This window comes from Gopherus evgoodei, chromosome 9 (assembly GCF_007399415.2).
Source record: "Gopherus evgoodei ecotype Sinaloan lineage chromosome 9, rGopEvg1_v1.p, whole genome shotgun sequence".
Lineage (NCBI taxonomy): Eukaryota > Metazoa > Chordata > Testudines > Testudinidae > Gopherus > Gopherus evgoodei.
In genome coordinates, this window is record NC_044330.1 from 32374099 (window position 1) to 32395314 (window position 21216).

General features: G+C 41.9%; 1 protein-coding gene across 1 annotated transcript in view; it reads left to right on the forward strand.

Moving 5' to 3' along the window:
• SLC9A9 (solute carrier family 9 member A9) overlaps nt 1-21216 on the forward strand; it is a 340359-nt gene that overhangs the window by 99267 nt on the left and 219876 nt on the right. Inside the window, exon 6 of the mRNA XM_030575042.1 lies at nt 15123-15228. Coding sequence (XP_030430902.1) covers nt 15123-15228 — 106 coding nt within the window. The remainder of the gene's footprint in view (nt 1-15122; nt 15229-21216) is intronic.

Below are 21216 nucleotides of genomic sequence, written 5' to 3' on the forward strand. Positions count from 1 at the left end.
CAAACTTTGAAATGTTGAAATGGACCAAACTCTAGAGGATGCCTCCCAGTGTCACTAAGGAATAATAATACTAGGTGATAGATCCTTCTGTTCTAGATAAGCAGTGTCAAACTTAGCATTGATGTAAGTGAGTGTACTCTCCCCACTCACATCTTCCTCCCCCTTTTTTGGTCCTGATCCAATTCCGAGTAAAGTCAATAAGAGTCCTTCTACTGACTTTAATGGGAGTTAGATCCTGCCCTTGATTATCAATGTGCTTGTAGATTTTCTAATTGTAGATACCTTAATTCCTGATAGGTTGTCATTGCATATGTAATAATATGTTAAATATAGAAATGGGTAGAACTAAAGCCCCAGGTCCATGTATCCCTGAACTTTGGGAAAGTTCTGATCCAGATCCAAACTTTGCAGCCCAGACCAAACTCTAGCAATCAGCAACCAATATTGCATGTAATTTAATGCCTATTTACATAAAGTACCTAAACCATCTCCAACAGCTCTTCCCATATTCAGTCTTGTCTTGTTCTCTCATCCAGTTTCAACATTTCGGACAATGTTATTTGTTCCCTTTAATTCTATGCATGCATTTTCAATTTCTAAAAGAGTAATGGAAATTTGAATTAAATGCTTAATTTGTTTAATGATAGACAGTCACAAGCATTTCACTGTGGTGTAGGATCTGCTAGTGGACATACAATAGAATGTTAACCATTAAAAACTGTACTTATTTTACTTATTATTGTTCAAATACTGGACCTTGATGTGTGCTTCTAGACTAGGAATGAGAGTGGCACTTTGACACCTGATAATTGGTGATCTCCTAACAAAAGAAATTATCTGGTCAAGTGTTATAGAAATAAAATGGAATAATAAATTACTTGCTGAGTACAAATTGTATTTTCCACCTGATTTTTCATCAGTACATTGGATTACAGGGTGTTATTTTTTAAATAAATTGATTGTAATTGCCCTTGGTTGTGAAAAGAGATTAAGCCTAAGAAGGTGGTAAAAACTGATCTGTTGACAAGGCAGAAGTTGTTTCATATGAGCTTCTTATTTATCAGATTAATGACAAAATGGAATAAGTTTATATTATATGTGAAGAATATAGCTCTTAGAAAGGTAAACACAGATGTGCAAATGAGAGGTGCAGAATATTGTGACATAAGTTTTGAGAATGGGAAGACAGTGATGTAGCAGTCTAGGACTTGTTTTTTGTTTGTTACTTTCTCATACATAGTTTTGTATAAAATCAATAAAGAGGAGGTTCTCCAATATGCAAGATGCTTTCCTACTGAACTTGCATTTGGACTTGGACTACCACTGTACTTGTGTTTGGACACACTGGGGAAAGTGTTTGAGGGTCTTGAAAATATACCTAATATAGATTAAATCATTGCAATTGCAAGCTACTGTACAGACTTATGAAAATGTGTTCATCTATGAAGGAAAAACTGTAATACTGAGAATTTCCTGAAATACATTTTAATATTCTTCATTGCCTAAATTTTTTGTTAAGTTCCCCTAAAAATTTCTGGAATAAATTTTGGGATACCTGGGAAATCCCCTCTAATTTCTGGAATGTAACCACACCATCTCTGCAATACAGCTTTTTTATTTTCCAACCATGGCCCTCAGAAAACAAGTTCTGTCTGTCCCTATTGAATCTTTCATTCTATAAAATACGTCTTTCCATAATAATTTATTTAGAATTATCAGAAGAAAATGATGTTCCAGGCAAACCTTCAGATGGACATTTTACTTTGAAAAGCACAGGCTTCTCTATGCAGAATTCTCCCTTCTTATGTAAATGTAGTTTTAAACACCAGAGTTATGTGTATATTTTTTATAATGCTGATCAAGTGGCATAATTTATCAAAAGTAAAGCAAATCAGATTTAATTGGAAGTATCATCTATTCTTATTACAGAAGAACATAATCAATCAGTTGAGAACTCTTGTGATCAACTGTATAATTAGTGCTATTACAGGTGCAACATTAAGTCCCTCAAGTTTTGTGGCTAACTAGATAAGATGCTTCAGTAATGTTGAAGTATTAACAAGAGGAATTTAGTCCTGCTTGCCTGCTTTTCCTGGCTGAGCTTGAATTATTAAAAATAATAATAGCCCACTCTATAGACCTTGTAGCGTCCTTCTCCTAGGGGTCTGGAACACTCTGGCAGACCATCTCAGCAGATCCTTTCTCTCCCACGAGTGGTCGCTTGGCCCAGACATTGTACATTCCATCTTCCAGAAGTGGGGCTTTCCCCACATAGACCTCTTCGCTTCCCCGCAACAACAGGAAGTGTCAGAGGTTCTGCTCCTTCCAAGGTCTCACCCCGGGCTCAATATCGGACACCTTCCTAATCTCTTGGGCGGACAACCTGCTTTATGCCTTTCCACCCTTCCCGATGGTGCACAGGGTGCTCGTAAAGCTTTGCAGGGACAGGGCTCGCCTGATCCTGATTGCCCCTGCGTGGCCCCGACAACACTGGTATACCACGTTGCTGGGCCACTCGATAGCCAACCTGATCCCCCTGCCCCTTCATCAGGATTTTATAACGCAGGACTATGGCAGGCTTCACCACCCAGACCTGCAATCGCTCCACCTCATGGCCTGGCTCCTGCATGGTTAACCCAATCGGAGTTACGCTGCTCTGCCCCGGTGCAAGAGGTACTCCTGGGTAGCAAAAAACCTTCCACTCGGTCTACTTACTTGGCCAAGTGGAAGCGGTTTTCCTGCTGGTGTCAAACACGGAATGTCGCACCTACGGAGGTTCCCATCCCCATTATTTTGGACTACCTCTGGTATCTTCAACAGCAAGGCCTCGCTATCTCATCTTTGCGAGTGCACTTGGCAGCTATTTCTACTTTCCACCCCGGAGAAGGTACTCACTCCATCTTCTCCTACCCTATGGTCTCAAGGTTCCTCAAAGGCTTGGAGCGTCTATACCCCCTAGTACGATGCCCCGCCCTCTCCTAGGACCTCAATTTAGTCCTGACGAGACTTACATCTCCTCCATTCGAGCCATTGGCAACCTGCTCACTCCTATATTTGTCATGGAAAACAGCCTTTCTTGTAGCCATCACATCGGCTAGGAGCGTCTCTGAGCTTCGGGCTCTGATGGTGGACCCACCATACACGGTGTTCCACAAGGTGCAGTTATGCCCACATCCAGCATTCCTCCCTAAAGTAGTCTTGGCCTTTCATCTCAACCAGGACATATTCCTCCTGGTCTTCTTCCCCAAACCGCATACATCTCGTAGGGAGCAGCAGTTACATTCGCTCGACGTTCGTAGGGTGCTCGCCTTCTATATCGACTGAACGAGGCCCTTCCGCAAAATGCTCCAACTCTTTGTTGCAGTGGTGGACCGGAGGAAAGGCCAACCTGTCTCTTCTCAGAGGATTTCGTCCTGGGTAACGGCATGCATCTGGACTTGCTATGACCTAGCTCATGCCCCTCCAGGTCATATTACCACACATTCTACCAGGGCCCAGGCCTCGTCGGCCGTCTTCTTAGCTCAAGTACCTATTCAAGAGATATGTCGAGCAGCTATATGGTCTTCAGTACACACCTTTACTTCCCGTTATGCCCTGGTGCAACAATCCAGAGACGATAGCCTTCGGCTTAGCAGTTTTGCATTCTGCAGTATCTCACTCTGACCGCACCGCCTAGGTAAGGCTTGGGATTCACCTAATTGGAATGGATATAAGCAAGCACTTGAAGAAGAAAAGACGGTTACTCACCTTTGTAACTGTTGTTCTTGGAGATGTGTTGCTCATATCCATTCCAAAACCCGCCCTCCTTCCTCACTGTCGGAGTAGCCGGCAAGAAGGAACTGAGGAGTGGACGGGTCGGCAGGGGTATATATTTGGTGCCATAGCGGCGCCACGCCAAGGGGCGCCCAGCCGACCTGCTGGGTGTTGCTAGGATAAAAATCTTCCGACGAACATGCACGCGGCGCGTGCACACCTAATTGGAATGGATATGAGCAACACATCTCCAAGAACAACAGTTACAAAGGTGAGTAACCGTCTTTTTCCTTTTCTTAATTTTGAGTTTACATTGTCTTATAAGACTTCCTAAAATAATAGAACAGATTATTTTTTAATATCTCATTTTATAATTCAGTATGGGCAAAGAAGGCATTCAGATTACTGAGCACAGTCATGTCTGAAGCAACTCCTCTCTGCCACATTCATACTAGTGACATTATTCAAACTTACAGAGTGAGGAAATATTCAGGCCCAGATTCTCAGCTATGATTCTGCCAACAGTTCTACGGGGCTGATGCAGCAGCTAGGAATTATGGGGGTGTATGGACTCCCCAGTAGAGTTGGTTGCAAATACTTTCATGGAAAATTTGTCCGTGTTTTTTGTGATTTCAAAATTCAACACACCAGCCATCTCCTCTATACCAACAGCAGGCAGGTAGTGACTTAGAAGCCGTAATGTGGAAACTTGTCCTGTACATCAGAGATCTACAACAGTTGAGATCCCCATACAGTACATTATTTGTAACAGCATCCCAGGATGGGTAATCTGCAAGAACTGAATTTGGGACCTCTGGATCTAAAAGCAGGACCCTATACTGCTAGACCGATAGTAGCAGACCCATAACCTGTTAAGTGTCCAACCATAAGAGGGAAAAAAAAACTCGCACACGGTTAATGTAGCTCTACACCACCTGTGATCCCCTTATGGCATGATGATCTTCTCTGGTCTAGATAACGCTCTTTAGGTTATTTTCCACAGGGAGTGTAGTACTGTGCAGCTGCACTGTGGTGCATGATCTGGGCCTCAGTTTATATAGTGACACAGTTGAAAATAGTTGATTCAAATAAGTCTGAATATATTGTTCCTATCAGGTGAAGAAACTAAAATGTCAGTCTTCCAAATACGTGTGTGTTACCAGATTTGCCCATTACTTTGGGGTGTGCTCATTTATTAGGGTTACTCTTCTGGGGGAGGGAGGATTCTGTAATTTTATCAATGTAGTGCTTGTGTCACATGTGTTTTCATATGGAGCTCTACTTCTCCCTTCTGCAAGTCCCCTCCCAGTGGAGCTATCCTGCAGGACCTAGGTTCCCCAGGGGTCGGTTCCTCCAGCCCCAGATGAACACACACACACACACACACACACACACACACAGAGCAAATCTGAGTGGACCAGGTCAATCAGCACTTTCAAGTTGACTCCTTATATGTCCCTGAACTCAATAGGCTGGGCCAAGCAGCATTGTCAAGCTGCAGCTCTTATATGCCACAGGTACCGCACCAGAATAGAGTAAGTCTGAGCAGGCTGGGTCGAACAGCACTTCCAGGCTGCAACCCTTATATGCCCCCTGGACTCAGTAGTCTGGGTTGAGCAGCACTTTCAAGCTACCATCCTCATATGTCACAGGTTCAGCACGTCCCTATCCCCACTTTCACATTACAGTTGTACTGGTAGTAACCCACTTGATGAGCAAACCCCACAGTATTTTGGGGCACTACAGGGATCTTTAGCTTAAGTAAGAGAAGCATTGCTGCGGAGTAAATGGGGAAGCTAAAAACACAAAAGAGTAAAGTTCAGAGAGAGAGCAAGGGAAGCAACCAACTTAACCATAAAAGTTATGTATTGAATAATAGTGATAACTACACAAGGAGAGCCTAAACCAACATACCAGTTACATTGTTAAAGGTAACAAAAGTCATATATAGAAAACTATACCTGATAAAACAAGTCAGAGTTAGAAAGTTATACCTGAGGTAGAAAAGAAAACACAGAGAGAGAGAGAGAGATCTCACCACTCCATGAAGCTTAAACTAGTCAGGGTTCCCAGGTGATGGTGGTAGCTCAGAGTACTGAGTGTTGGAGACAGGCAGAGCTCTCTGCACCACCAATCAGGAGAAGATGAAATCTCAATGATGCAGATTTTGGATCCAGGCATCAGAACACTTACTTGAACATAGGAAGGTTTTTTTTGTAGAGAAACAACAATGGTTCAAGGGAGAACACTAGATTTGTTTATGGGTAAACTGATGACTTAAGGGTTTTCTTTAGGCAAGACAATAGGGGCTGATCACTCCTAGCTATTGGTGGTGTTCCTTCCAGGGAGCTCACAATGCAATTAGGCTGCTTCAGTATTTTGGATATCAGTCAAAGATTTATTACTAGAATTGGTCTGATAACTGCTGAGCTGGGTGTGTGCAGGGGTGGGTTCATTAACATCTGGAACAGAGATCCCCCAGGATGCAGTCCTTCCCTGCTTTTCTAGTCCCAGAGTTCAGTGTGGTTTTTGCCTTGGAATCTCTGTTCTCCATTCTGTATGCTAATGGAGATGCCTCCTTGTCCCATCTTTGATGCAGATGAGGCTAGAGGAGTTGCCTTAATACTATCACCCTTGTCAGGAGGGGTCTAGGTGTGTCTCCCACTGCCTTTCACTGCTCTCTGCAAGTCTTTTCTCTGATTGGGTTTTGGTTGAAGCAGAGGCTGCGGGGGTTGGGGTGTCCTTCATGAGTCAGACAAGCTGGATACTGCACCCTGGTTCCCCAAGAACACAGAGCTGACTGGTATCATGTGTGCCGTATAATTTAAGATCTGCTGTGCTTACAAGTGCATCATTGACTTAGAGTACCCCATCTACCATAGTAAAGACTACATATCCAGGCCTGCTTCCTCTCTTCATTGTGCTGATGGGTGAAACACAAAGTTGCATTCAGATAAATATCCAAAATTCCTGATTATCTGAAGTTCATGTTGGGATATGCCTTCAATGTGAGTTAACCTTCTGTTCTTCCACTGGACACAATCCATCAGCAAACCCTAGCTCCTCTTTCTGCTAATTCTTCCTTCAGTAGTAGCACCCTTGGTAAGATCCATTTTTTCATCATCTGGTGGCAGATCTTTTTTGAGACGGGCTGTGCAATTCACCCCATTGAAGAAGGACCCTATGCTAGAGTGAGAAGAAGACCCCATGACCTGTGCTGAAATAGTCCTGCTATTCGGGATAAATTAAATGGTAAAAGAGTCTTTGCATTGGTGAAAGTGCAAAAGACATAACAAACTGAATTGACTCTGAAAAAAATTTGGATTTATTTCTCTCTTGGCCAAATGCATATGTTCATGTTTAGTTTCTATCAGCTAAGCAATCTAAATGTTGTACTATAAAACAGACCTTAGGCATTTGATTGGATTCTGGCAAGGGACATTCTTTCTTGTGTATGAAATTCTCCTTGACCAATTTATGATACTAAGTTATAGCTGAGTAGCTTTGTAATGGATGCATTTCAAAGGTTCAGGTCAGATAGCTGGTTATCTGAAGCTGATATCTATCTACTTTGTTCAAAATAAAACCAGAATTCTTGAGAGAGTGGGCTCCCAGAATTTCCAGACATTTTGATTTCCTTTCTTGGGAGATTTTAGCTGTAAACAACAAGAGAACAGTTTCCTTTCAATATTTCTGTACCTCTGCTTCTGCTCCTGGCCAAAGCCAAGAAGTGAAAAGGTGTGTTGGAAAGTAAGTGAAACCTTAACCCAACATTTTCAAACCTTGGTTCCATTCTAATTTGGAGTAAATTCTTACTCAGTTGTATCTGATATCCTAATCCCAAATGAAAATTTCAATAATTAGAATATAGAAATAATTAGAACAAAAAGCTGAGTCCCAATTCTTTCCTTCCTTACATGGGCGTGTAGTGGTGTGGTGGCCCTCCCAGGTCCTCGGGAATCCACCCACCTCACTATGTCACGGATATGTTGGCTGCCATGGGGAATGAAGTGGTCTCTGCTCTCAGCTGGAGCCCAGGCCTGTGATCAGGCTGGGTGGGAAATAAACAATCAATTGGCCCCAGCTTTGGATCAAGGTGGGGCAACACAGAGTCTGAGGCTCAGGCCTGTGTTCAGACTGAGTGACAAATAAGCAGTCAATTAACCCAAGCCCTGGATCAAGGCGGGGCAACCCAGAGTCTGAGACTCAGGCTTCTGGCATGGGGAAGGGGAGACTGCCACCCCTGGGTTGGGATGGCAGGAGGGACACAGGCCCACCCACTCCACTGTGTCCCAGCCCAGGGTCCTAGGAGTGACAAAGCACTTTGTCACTGGATCAGCGGGGATCCACGCTGCAACACAATGACTCACCCTCTGTCAGTGTTGCAGCCAGACGGGGGTCTGCTACCCCTAGGCCACTTCCACACTCCCCTTCTTGATGTACCTGTTGCTGTGAGGAGGGGTTGAGTTTGACGGCAGCTTCCGGGACCGTGAGCAAGTCTTTGGGGTTCTGGTCCATCAGTGGTCCGGGCCAGTTGTCTTCTCCCTCTGGGTTCAGGTCCGATGGCAGTCTGGGCAGTCCGGGCCAGTTGTCTGCTTCCTCTAGATCTCAATCAGCTAGTGGCCCTGGTGGCCCATGCCAGTCCTCTGCTCCCTCGGCATCCTCCACCACTTCCCAGCTCAGGAGGCCACAGGAGGGGTCTGGTCTCTCTGGTGGTTGCCTCCCTACTGAGTTTTCTGGTCCGCCTTTTATACTTTTTGCCCCTCCACCCACTTCCTGAAGGAGGGGCAACTAGGCCCTGGTTCCACTCATCAGGGCTCAATGCGAGGGCCCTCCCACTCTGGGTCCTCTAGAGGCCACCCCGCCTCACTACAGAGCGCCATTCTCATTGACTTCAAAACTGTGCAAATATTCTTCAGCATTAATAGCAGTAAGAGAAATTAGTCAGAGCAATGCTCTGATTCGATGTACTCACAAATGGATGATATGAATGCCATTGGTGTTCACATTAATAACATGACTTGACCTTTGCCTTAACCATAATAAAATGGGAGAATTGCTGGAAAGTGCTGCTTTAGGGCTTTGTCTTGGGTGCTGTTATTAGCACACTATTGTATAATGACATTCCAGTCTAAAGACATTTTACTTACCCGTAGCACTTAAAAAAAAAAAATTCTGACATTTAAAGCATGAGAAGCACATTTACCTCCACAGAGGTTTGCTGAAGCATAACTATTTCAAAACTACATGAACTCCCTTACCTTTGGTCATGTTGATAATCACAAGGTCCTTTTCTATTTGGAGTTACTATGGTTACAGCTGCACAGAAGATGTGAGTTGTACTGTGGTGTGTGGGGATTTTTTATAAAAATAGATATTAACCACCAGCTCGAGCAGTTCTGGCTCCTTACAAAATCACCACATTGTGTGTTTAAAAAGATAATTCATAAAAACAGCAGTAAGATATTTTATAAACCATGTGTAAATACTGTAAATTTAAAATATCTTTGTAATTAAAATGTTTTGTTGATGCTTTCTCCCTTTCTCTCAATGAGCTAATCCATGAGTAGGATGGGTGACTAGCAGTGTCAGGACTCTACAGTTCAAATGGGAACTGTTATTTTTAGAGAAAAGCCTTTTCTGTATGGGTGGTTTAATTGGATTTTCTCTCATCTTATTTTTTTCCAATTTGTCATTGAACTGCCTGTTAGGATCTGGGCTTATCAAATATGACATATGATTGTTAACTTTGTTATAATCAGAAGATTAAGAAGAGACAATGGCAGCCCCTTTGATCATTGTTTCCAGTATAGGTATTTAATATTTCATTTTATATATAGTTTACTTTCTTTTATTTTGATCAGATCCTCTTTTTTTAGTAAATCACATATACTGATCTCATTTATTTTCTGGCTCCACTTCCTGGGTCTCCTAGTTCTTTTCAGCAACAGAACAACAAAAAAGTATTGGATATTGTTAGTCTGAATACTGCTGTGATTTCTTGACATTTCAAGAATGTTTTTACAGGAAATAAATTACAGGAAATTACAGGAAATTAATAGCAAGCGGAGCTGCTCCCATGTATGCCAAAAATATCCTTTATAAACCTGTGTTGACTTGGATAGGTCCAAGATTGTGCTAGATTGAGCATTTGCTAACACATGTTACCTCAGGCCATGAAATACAGAAAGGAGAGAACCAGATTTGTCTTAGCTCAAATACTAAGAAATTCCCAGACACTTCATCAGCTTAGGTTTCCTGTCACGGTAGTTTTTAATGAAGATCATCAGTGTATTGGGAATCAGGACATTAATATGCCATCTGCACTTATGGCAGAGTTTTCTACTTCATCAGAAAAGTATTTGTGTGGTTCTCAAGGCAACATCTATCTATCTATCTATCTATCTATCTATCTATCTATCTATCTATCCCTCCATTTATACTTACATGGAAATCTGAGAGCAAGATTTCAATCCTGAAATAGGCTAAGTTCTTTAAGCAAAAATAGTATGACTTTTGCCTACTCACTATAAAGTATTTGGGGAAGTACCTTGATTATTTATCATACTATATAAAACCTAGTTCTATCTATTCTTAAATGTCTTCAAAAAGCATCTAATACCATGTTTTATTTCTAAGTATAAGGTAAAACTATGGTATCACAGATGTACTTTGATAACTGTTGGCAAATGACTTTTTAAAGGAGATCATTCTACTGTAGTATAATTTAAGATATCATCCCCCAGGTATCCAAGTATTGATAAGTTATTTTAGTAGGTCCATGAATCATCCTGATTACTGCTTACATGCACATATGGCTTTCTGTAAGCAGCTCACAATTAATCCCGTGATCTGCCATTCAGCAGAAGGATTCTGCAGAATGAGGAAAAAAGAAGTACACTCTATACAAATAGATTTATAAATTTCACATTAACTCTGGTCCAAATTATTGCAAATCCTGATTCAAAATAATCATATAGACTATCTTTGAGTCCTTAACCCAGGTCAATATGAAATCCAAGCCATTGTAGTTTACAACTTCAGAACTCATAGTTGAGAGACTTCTAGAATCTATCTTAGGCTAGACAACAATCTGTGGTCATCTACATTTGCAAGTCTTATCTTTTCTTCTTCTCATATTTTGAGAGAGCTTGTTGGTGTAGTGACTTAATGGCTGTAATGTTTTTTTTTAATTCTTCTCTACCCTTTTATTAATTTTGTTTGAAGAGATGCATAGAGAGATTTCTTTGTGCAGGCCTGGATTCTTGATTCCTTACATTGGTTTTGTCTGGGTTTGCTTGTCCTTTAAAGCTGGTGGCAGAATCCTCCAGGACCAACATTAGTTGTTCTTGGGAGGGAGGGGAGCTTCCCGTGGGACAGAAAGCACAGTTATTTCATAAATTCCAAGGCCAGAAGGGACCATCTAGAGTGCCCTCTGGTATAACACAGGCCATAGAACTTCTCCAGAATATTTCTTAGATCAGATCTTTTAGAAAAACATACAATCTTGATGTAAAATTCCCAGTGATAGAAAATCCACCACAACCCTTGGTAAGTTGTTCTAGTGGTTAATTATCCTTACTGTTAAAAATGTATGTCTTATTTCCCGGAAGAATTTATCTAGCTTCAACTTCTGGCCATTAGATCATGTTTTATACCTTTCTCTGCTAGATTGCCGAGCTCATTGTTCACCGTGTAGATACCGATAGATTGTGATTAAGTAACTCCTTAACCTTCTCTTTGTTAAAATAAATAGATTATGTTTCTTGTGTCTATGGCTGTATGGCATGTTTTCTAATCCTTTAATCATTCTTGTGGCTGTTCTCTGAACTCCCTCCAATTTATCAACATCCTTCCTGAATAGTGGACACCAGAACTAGTCAGAAGTGTCAGCTTGAGATTCCCCTGAGTTTATACATCCCAACACACCAGAATATTATGATATCCTAACATACCAGAATATTTCAACAAGAACTAATCCCTTAGATCATTGTTTTGTACACTGTAGTCTTGTCTGCTCAGAGCTCTTTGTTAAAATGTCCCACCACTGTACTAGTGCTGATACCGCTCCCCAGGGTGGAAACAACAGCTGTTGGCATTTTTACTAAGAGAGGGGTTAGATAGCATAGTGGCTAATAATGTTGGCGGGCAATCTGCAATGGTGAAAGATTGTAAAGACAATTTTATTGTAAACCCAGCCTGTGAGACTCTTCCCTAAGGAAATTCCAGACTTTTCTAGTGTATGATCAAGTCTAGGAGAAACAGAAGAGAGAGGGGGCACTTGAAAATGGCAAAAACGAGCCCAACCCTGAATGCTCAATACCAAGTATGCGTGCTTGCCAAGTGGAAATGGGACAGCAAGAGAGAGAACATGCTCCTCCATCCAAAAACTATCATATACCTTCCAATGCAGCAGCATTTTAATTATTTCCCATAAGATTCCTTTCCTTTCCTTTGTTTCCACTCCTCATTTATAAGTTGCTTTGTTAAGGAAAGCCAAAGTGGTATATGGAAACTTTGCTTTAGAACAACATTCCTATGTGGAACTCAGGATCAACTAGAAACACGGATGCACATGGGTTGAAATCCAGACCTCATCATGGAGGCCTCAGCATCAGCTACTACAGCTCTTTGATTTCATGCCCAGAATAAGGGAATCTTTCTAGAAACCCACTGGTACCCACTGAAGGAACTGAACAGACATTCAAAAATCATTTCCCTCTCTGGTTTTCTGTCTCATGTAGGCTCTCTTTTTGCAATCTCACAGCCAATTGTGACAGGGGTCTCTCTTCTGTTTTTGGTACCAACAAGCCCTATCAGGATTGGATCTGGAGTTTAATAAACTTTGAGGGAGAAGCAGTGGAGTCAGTGTGGCAGTTTGTGATTTATGAAAGAAATCCAGGTCACTAAGGGCTTGTCACTTAAAATGCTACAGCAGCACAGCTCCAGCTCTGCTGTCTACAGCTGTAGACACTTCCTATGCCTATGGCAAAGGTTCTCCGGGACTTAGGTTAGCTTAACTGTGTTGCTCAGGGGTGTGGATTATTCACACCAGTGAGCAACATAGCTGGATTGACCTAATTTTTAGTGCTGTCTACATGAGGACTCAGGCTGGCTTAACCAAATTGCTCAGGGATGTGAATTATTCGCACTCCTGAGCCGTGTAGCTGGGCTAACCCAGTTTTCTAGTGTAGACCAGCCCTTGAACACTGTTGGAATTCCCTCTCTCCACACTGTTCAGGGATTGCTGGTAAATGCTGTTCTATGGCATTCAATCTATAGCTTGGTCCAGCGTTAGGGAATGTTGCTAAAAGGGTCTATCTACATTTTGCCTTCTCTTCAAATGTGGGAGAAACTTTGAGAGAGCTGGATGGGCTAAGAAGTCTCTTCCAGAAAAAGGGGCAAGTGATTCATTATTCTGTTGATTTCTGCATTATCCTTATGCATTTTAGGCTTTGTCTACACTAGCACCATTTTCTGTATAACTTATGTCACACAGGGCTGTGAAAAAACACACCCCTGAGTGACATACGTTACACCAACAGAAGCGCCTGTGTGAACACCGCTATGTCATCAGGAGACGCTCTCCCACTGACCTAGTTACCACCACTCATTGGGGGTGGTTTAATTATGTCTATGGGAGAGCTCTCTCCCATCGGCATAGAGTGTCTACCTTCATACAGCTGTGCCACTGTAAGCTCTCTCATATAGATATGGCCTTCATTTCATTTGACTAGACTTGGAGTCAGACTCCTCTAGAGAGGGGTCTGATAACTTCCAGAAGGCTGCAGGAGGAAGATACTTGAAAGGGAAACATTTTTTTTTTTTTGTTTTCTTGAAAACAACTTTGTCAGTGTGGATCTTTGGTTTGGCCTGCCACACCTGTATAAACTTTTCTGTTGACCTTGGTTACTGTTTACTTTTCCTATTACTTATTTCACAGTCTGGATGATTTAGTTGGGGATTGGTCCTGCTTTGAGCAGGGGATTGGCCTAGTGACCTCCTGAAGTCTCTTCCAACTCTGATATTCTATGAGTCTATGATTCCACATTTAAGACTTTGCCAATAACTTAATATTGGAAGTGGCAAATGCTTGTTTTCACGGATATGGAAGACGGAATCATTTTCTATAGACTAGGGCATCCAGAATGGTACTTCAAAGCTGCTGTGTTAATCTGGATCGTGGTACATAAAACCCCATAGGAGAACTGAACATCAGAATTGGAACTCTAAACTAATACTAGATTCCAAACACTCCCACTGCTGAACACGTTGGAAAATCCTTTCAGCACTAGGTTCAGTTCTACCAATATTCTTTACAGAAGGTTCAAAGTTCTAGAAAGAGAAAAAAATCACCCACACAAAGCAAACATTGGTTTGTGAATCTTCAGTGATAGCTTTAGTGTAAAAATTCCCTTTTCTGATATGTCAGATGTAAACCTGAAACCCTGGAAGCATTTCTAAACTTCAGGATTCCTTTGCTATTAAGATTTAGTCAGTTGCACAATTATGTACCAGAATGAGCACCAGTGAAGAAAATGCAGTGAGATACTGTGTAATTTTCCAAACATACAAATCATTAGGAAGCTTTACATTACATTTTTGGTAGAAAGGGAAACCTCTGTTTGTTTCATGAAAACAGTGAATACGAATAGTAATATAGAGCATATCACAATACTTTTCACCCATAGAACTCAAAGCATTTTACAAAGATGGGTCAGCATTATTATGCTGTTTACAGGTAGGGAAAAAGAAACACAAAGAGGCTAAGTGACTTTCCCAACATCAGTTTCCTTCAGACCCAAATTGAATGAGTTATTTTATCAGTAATCTCAAAATATAAATATAAGTTTTTAGGGAAAAAATGTTAAAATTAATAGCACTAAGTGCTTTATAAACATCAAATAATTAAGCCTCACAATCTCTTTGGGAAATGGGTAAGTATAAGCATTGTCTTGTTCATGAATAGGTAAATTGGGGTTCAGATCACATAGGAGGTCCATGGGAGAGCTTTCTCCTTACCTCCAGTTCTGGGCTTTAGTCACAAGACTATTTCCCTGATATTAGGGGTAATCAAAGGTATAGTTTTAGTTTGTGTAAGACTGAAAGATGGCAGGGAGGGAGTGGACATTTCTAGTTCATGTAAAGCAGCAAAACTCTTAAAGTTATTGCTGGATTTAGGGAGCCGGTGTACTTAAATGTATCCCTTTTCTAATGTATTTCATTCAGTTAATGTGCAAACTGTCATGTTACATTGTTTAGATGTTAAAATATGCTTATCAAAACTCATTCTCTTCCCCTTTAGCTCATCAGCTATTCTAGAATTATGAAAATAACAAGCTTGCTTTGCTCTCTATGTTTCCTTCTAGTGACAGTTCTGGCTATTTTCCACGAGCTGCATGTGGATACAGATCTGTATACCCTTCTTTTTGGAGAGAGTGTCCTAAATGATGCTGTGGCTATAGTTCTCACATAGTAAGTACAAACGTCTGTATTCCTTAAACAATGAAATAACTCTGAATTGTCCTGGTAAATAGCTCTCTCCATACAAATATCAATGTAGAGTTTAAAGATTGCATTAAAGGGATACACTTCTGGAAATGTAATTGGTGCATTAAATACTCAGTTTGCAATGTTAGTGGGAGTTGTGTGTCTGAACTGCAATTTTTGGTTGTGAATACTCAGCCCAGAAAACAATAAATGTTGTAAATGTGTATATTAAATCTGATTAATGTTCTACTCTAAACAATGTGTCTGAATGGAGTTGTGCTACTGGATCCTGTAAACATGGGAGGTTTGCCAGATTGGAGGCAGAAATTCTGGAGCAGAAGCTATCTCATACTCCTTTTTTCTGCAATCTATTGTTTTCCAAGGCAAAACCACAAAGCAGTGCAGTGTAGTACTGCTTATCTCCCTGTGTCTATTAAAACCAGCAGGCTTTCAGCCAGTAAATGTAAGATAATATTTCATAGAACCTTTCATTCCCAAGGATCCTAAAGCACTTCACAAATGAGGGGTTACATTTACCCTGGGTTTATGCTGCCATGTAAACACAAACCCTAACTACGTGATTAGAAGGTTCCCAAGTTGGCTTCAACTGCCATGTCTGGCACAGCCTATCATTCTTTGGACCACTGCTATAAAAAGTAAAACAACCACCCCACTGCACACTCAGAATGTATACTTTAAAGTTTCAATCAAACCTGGTTTTCATCAGCATGCCAAAAGATACTTCTCCTCAATGAAGACAATTTCCCTGCTAAATGTCTTCTTTGGACGCTACAGCTATTCAAAGACAGATTGCAGGATTTTTTTTATATTGTGAAACATTTTTCCCCCCTCTCTTTATAGTCAATAACAATTTAACTTTTTTGCTGATATATCCAGAAATATTTAACAGGCAGTTAACAAGTCTGGAAAATTTACAATCATATAGATAAAATATTTAAAACATATAAGCAACTGAAAACGGGGGCGGGGGGGGAAAGGTAGAATAGAAATATTCCAGCAACCTCAGATATAACTCTCACTACATGCTCTAGCTATATTAAAATATGAAAATAACTAACAAGTGAGTGAACAAGGCCTTGGTTCAGAAAAGCAATCCTATTCTGCAATTAAGCATGTATTTAACTTCTGTTGACTTCGATATAAGTTATGTACATCCTTAAAGTTAAAGTTAAGCATGCAAGAAACTAAGCACATGTTTGTCTTTCTTGAGTCTGGGCTATAATGCAGCCACCTCTGGGATGGAACACAGCAACTGTCTGATAACACACAGCAATACTACTCAGAAGTGCTTTAAGGACAAGGCATGTAGAAGAATTTCATTTCCAGTTGAAGTTATAAAGTGAATTTTGATAGACAGTACGTAATGAACCAAACTGGGGATTTTTCTCCTTTGTTGTAACAGCTTGTTTTCACATCCAGTACATAATTCTTGCAAGATATGTAAGATCAGCATTAACACTCCTATTTAATTGTTCATTGTCTAAATACCAGTCCTCTTACATTCCCCTACACTTAAGCCCTGTTATTGTTTTTAGAGCAAGAACATTTCCATCTACTGCAAAGAGTGTGAGCACAGAATCTGATGATTATATGCAGCACAGATGTCACATTCAGTAAATGCAGTCAGAATGTGTAACTTAACAGAGTATCTGTTGTATCAGAAAACAAATGAACAAAGGGAAATTTAAATCAGAGACTAGAAAAACTGAAAGAATTGTCACAAAATAAAAGCACACAGTTAAAATAGGAATCTATTGTACTAACCAAATATATAAGAAATATACAGATGGGTTTCTTTCTCTGATTCTGTTGTATTTGAGCTGAGCTAGTGCTGGATATCCTAGCGAATAGCTATGTAACACTTAAACCTAGAAGCAACTCAAACAAACAAACAAAAAAGCCAGAATCTGTACAGTATCATTCGTTTTCAGCAGTTGGGCTGCCAAATAACATAGACTTCTTCAAAGGTCAAACTCTGAGGAATCACTGAAGCACAACACAAATCTCAAAAGCCCAGCAATATTGTATAGTCCACAAGTTAGGAGTTTCTAACATCTCCTCTTTTCCCTGTACACAAATACAGGTCATAGGGTTTAGTCCATTAATCTGCAAGTGGAGACTGAAGATAGATTGGACTATGCTTGCCGTAAACACTGGTTTTTCTTCAGAGCTTTCTCATCTGTTTTTCTCTGTTTCTGACAGATTGTAGCCCTAGTCTCTGCAGCAGGATCTGTTTACACCAACAGCTAATATATTTTTCTGTATATTTTTAGTAGTGAAATTTGCATCAGACGGTAAAGGAAATGCCTATACTCCTATAGATGAGGTTGAAAAGAATCTGAGAGATGTTTAATTTCTAGCCTAAATGATGAGTTTTACCAATTGTGTAAACCTCAACCCTACCATGATTTTCTTTCCTAAAGGCTTTTAAGTAAAGATGTACTGCTAATAAAAGCAAATTCAGTGTCTTAGCACCCCAGTAAATCAAACAACTTCATTCTAGTTGCATGCAGAAGTATTGTGTTCTAGTGTTAAGAAAGTGCAGCAACTTTCATCCCATGGCACAGACACCATTTTATTTTTACTTTTTAAAAGAGATACTCCAAGTTTTTTTCAGTGTGGTGCAGTGGCAATGACTGTATAACAAGACTGGTGGGGGAATATTTAAAAATGTGAAGCTCTATACACAGAAAGGATCAGTAGTAATAATACAGTGCTATGCTCCTTCATATATTATTTAATGAGTAAAAGGAAGAGAGAATGAAAGAGGGGCTGCAAAATGTATTTCATCGGACAGCTGAAGAAACCCTAGGCAAATGTCTGCAAGGCGGACTCATTTTAAATTCTAAGGGGGATCTTACATTTATGCATACTGCCTCTTACCTCAGAGGATCCCAAAGTGCTTAAAAATGATGTGCCTGACCTGGTGGGTTCAGTGTGGGTTGGGAGGAGAGAGGGGAGGTTCAGTGTTCCTCCAGCTCCACTTCACCCACTCATGGACAAACAAACATGCCATGGCAGCTTGTCCTTCCTGAATGGAAGGGACAGCCTACTGCACACAAATAGGGATCATGTTGGGACAGGTTTGGTCCCCCTATATTAACTTCTTTTATACATCAGTCAGTGAGAGAAGGACAGTACTCAGGTGAACTCACATGACACTCTTTAGATACATTTAGTAGGTGACGCTACTCAGTGTGCCACCACAAGAGGGATTCCACCTGCCTTTAAATAACACAGGCCTCATGCCTCCAGTTACCATCCGCATGAGCACTTCAGCTCCCCCACCATCACTGGCAGCTTTCCAGTGTAGGGTTGCCAGGTGTCCACTTTTCAACCAGAACACCTGATTAAAAAGGGACCCTAGTGGCTCCAGTCAGCACTGCTGACCAGTCTGTTAAAAGTCCAGTTGGTGGCCAGCATGCCCCTCTGACTCCTGTGCAGATGGGTGGCCACAGGGGCTCTATGCAGGAACCATGGCCAATAAGAGCTGCAGGGGTGGTGCCTGTGGGCAGGAGCAGGGCACAGAGCCTCCTGGCTGCTCCTCCATGTAGGAGCCGGAGAGACATGTCGCCACTTCCTGGGAGCCCCCTGAGATCAGCATTGCCCAGAGTCCACAGCCCAACTCCCTCCCCCCCCCGCATCCAAACTCCCTCCCAGAGACCGCACTCTCTTTTGCACCCAAACCCCCTGCCCCAGCCTGGAGCCCCCTGCTGCATCCCAAACTCTTCATCCCTGGTCCGACCCCAGAGCCCACCCCCCCACACCCAACAGCCTGCTCCAGCCTGAATTTCTGGTTCACTCTGGAGCCTGTACTCACAGCCCAGTCTGTAGACCCTCCCACATCACTGCCCCAGCCTAGAGCCCCCTCCCACACTCTGACCCCCTCGGCCCCAGCTCGGAGTCCCCTCCAGTACCCCAAACCTCTTATCCATGGCCCCACCCCAGAGCCCACACCTTCAGAGGGAGATCTCACCCATCCCACACCCCAACTCCCTGCCCCAGCCCAATGAAAATGAGCAAGTGAGCGAGGGTGGGGGAGAGTAAGCAATGGAGGAAGAGGGGATGGAGGGAGCAGGGATGGGGCCTCAGAGGAGGGGTGGAGCAGGGGTGGGGCCTCGAGGAAGGGGAAGGGCAAGGGTATTCGGTTTTCTGAAATTAGAACACTGGCAACCCTATGCCAGTGGCCCTTAGAACCATATTTTAGTCTGTATAGTTTTATACTTTCCTTGGTAATGAATGCTATAGATCAGGTTTTCTTGAGGCTTCCATTATACTCCCTTATCTACAAGCAGATCAGCATAAGAGGCCATAGTTGTAGTAGTAGCTGCAGAATGGCTGGACAGACATTATGTTAGTGGGGGAAGATCAGCAGCACAAAGCCAGGAGGATTTCACCCTCAATAAGTGCTGGAGAGGGCTGCAGCAGGGTAAGAGAGATTAAAAATGGCTGGGGAAGGTGAGTGGGTAGCTGACCACAGCTGTGGCTGGTTTAATGAGGGCCCATCTGGCCCTTAGAAGAGGGCAGTGGGCCAGGAGCACACAGAGTCTCTCTCTAGCAGTAGAGAGGGAGGGACATGGCTGCCTGGAAGCTGAGAGGGTACCAAGACTGGAGCAGGGCTGGGAGAAGGTCAGAGGAGCTGGGGAGCTCTGGCCTAGAAACCCTCCAGGCTGCAGGCCTTGTTAAAAGCCAAAGAAGAGAACTGGAGAGGGCAGCCCAAAGGCAGGCAGAGGCAGGAGTCCAACCACCCCACCTTGCCTATGATGAATGGCATGTACCCTGCAGTCTGCCCCAGTGAGTGGGGGCTAGACGGTGACTGGCAGTAGCCATATACTGAGGTGAGGTGGGAATAGGGGGTTGGGGGTTCCCCTGAGAGGGGAGACCCAGAGACTGTGGGAGTACTGCCAGGGGGCAGCCCCCAAGCGAAAGGGGCACCGGGGTCCAGGAGGGACACGGGAGCCAGCGACAGCCGAGACACCAGCTGAAGGAGGGCGCTCCTGGGTCGAAGAGCTAATTCCCAGGACAACCGACAGGAGGCGCCGCAGGGGTGAGTCGCTATCCCATTACACCCAGCAATTTTGTATCATTAACACAAACTATTTCTTTGAATAAAATAATCTCAGAATCCTCATGGAGAACAAGTACTCTAATAGACAACAAAAAAGTAACTATTCAAAATTAATATGTTTGAACCTGTTTCACACTGGGGCTTTAAGTTCTGGAAGAATAATCTACAGAACTAAGAAAAGCCCAAAAGTGCCCAAGTTAATCTTTCCAGACTAATTGTTAGAAACTGTCTTTCCAAAAACACTCAGGAGATGACTGAAAATTTCTTTCCTTATGCATGCAAGCCTATGTGACTGCTTGTACTAGCAACCAGGTATTTCCTGGGCACATTGTTTCCCAGGAAATTAACTATGCTTTGTAGCCAGTAGTATTAGCTGTGCATCCTTATATGAAAGCCTTATAAAATATGGATGACAAAGTATATATGATATTTACTGGCATATATGTCTCCTTTTCTGTGTCTATTTACAAAGTTTGCTCAGTGTATGAAAATAATGCATATGCGTGCCTACCCCAGCATATGAAACAAACAATATATATGCATGAAAATTAAGATATTTGAAATACTCTGTAATGTTGGGTATGGTTAAAAATATGAGTTCAATCTCTGTCTTCAGATAGCATCTAAATAATAAAACAATTGATTTTGGATGATGGATGATTGAAATTTTGTACACAGGGAGCAAGATATTTCCAATCATCTCTTCATGCCATTTTCAAGGAAAGAAATAATTTTCATAAGGCTGAGACAGTTATCTGTCAATTCTTCTATAACTCCTAGAAAGACAGAATATTATTCTTCTTGAAAATCAGGCTACATTTCCTCTTGTAGCTCTATAGCAAAAAAGGTAACAAATATGAAGACTGATTTTCCTTTGATTATTA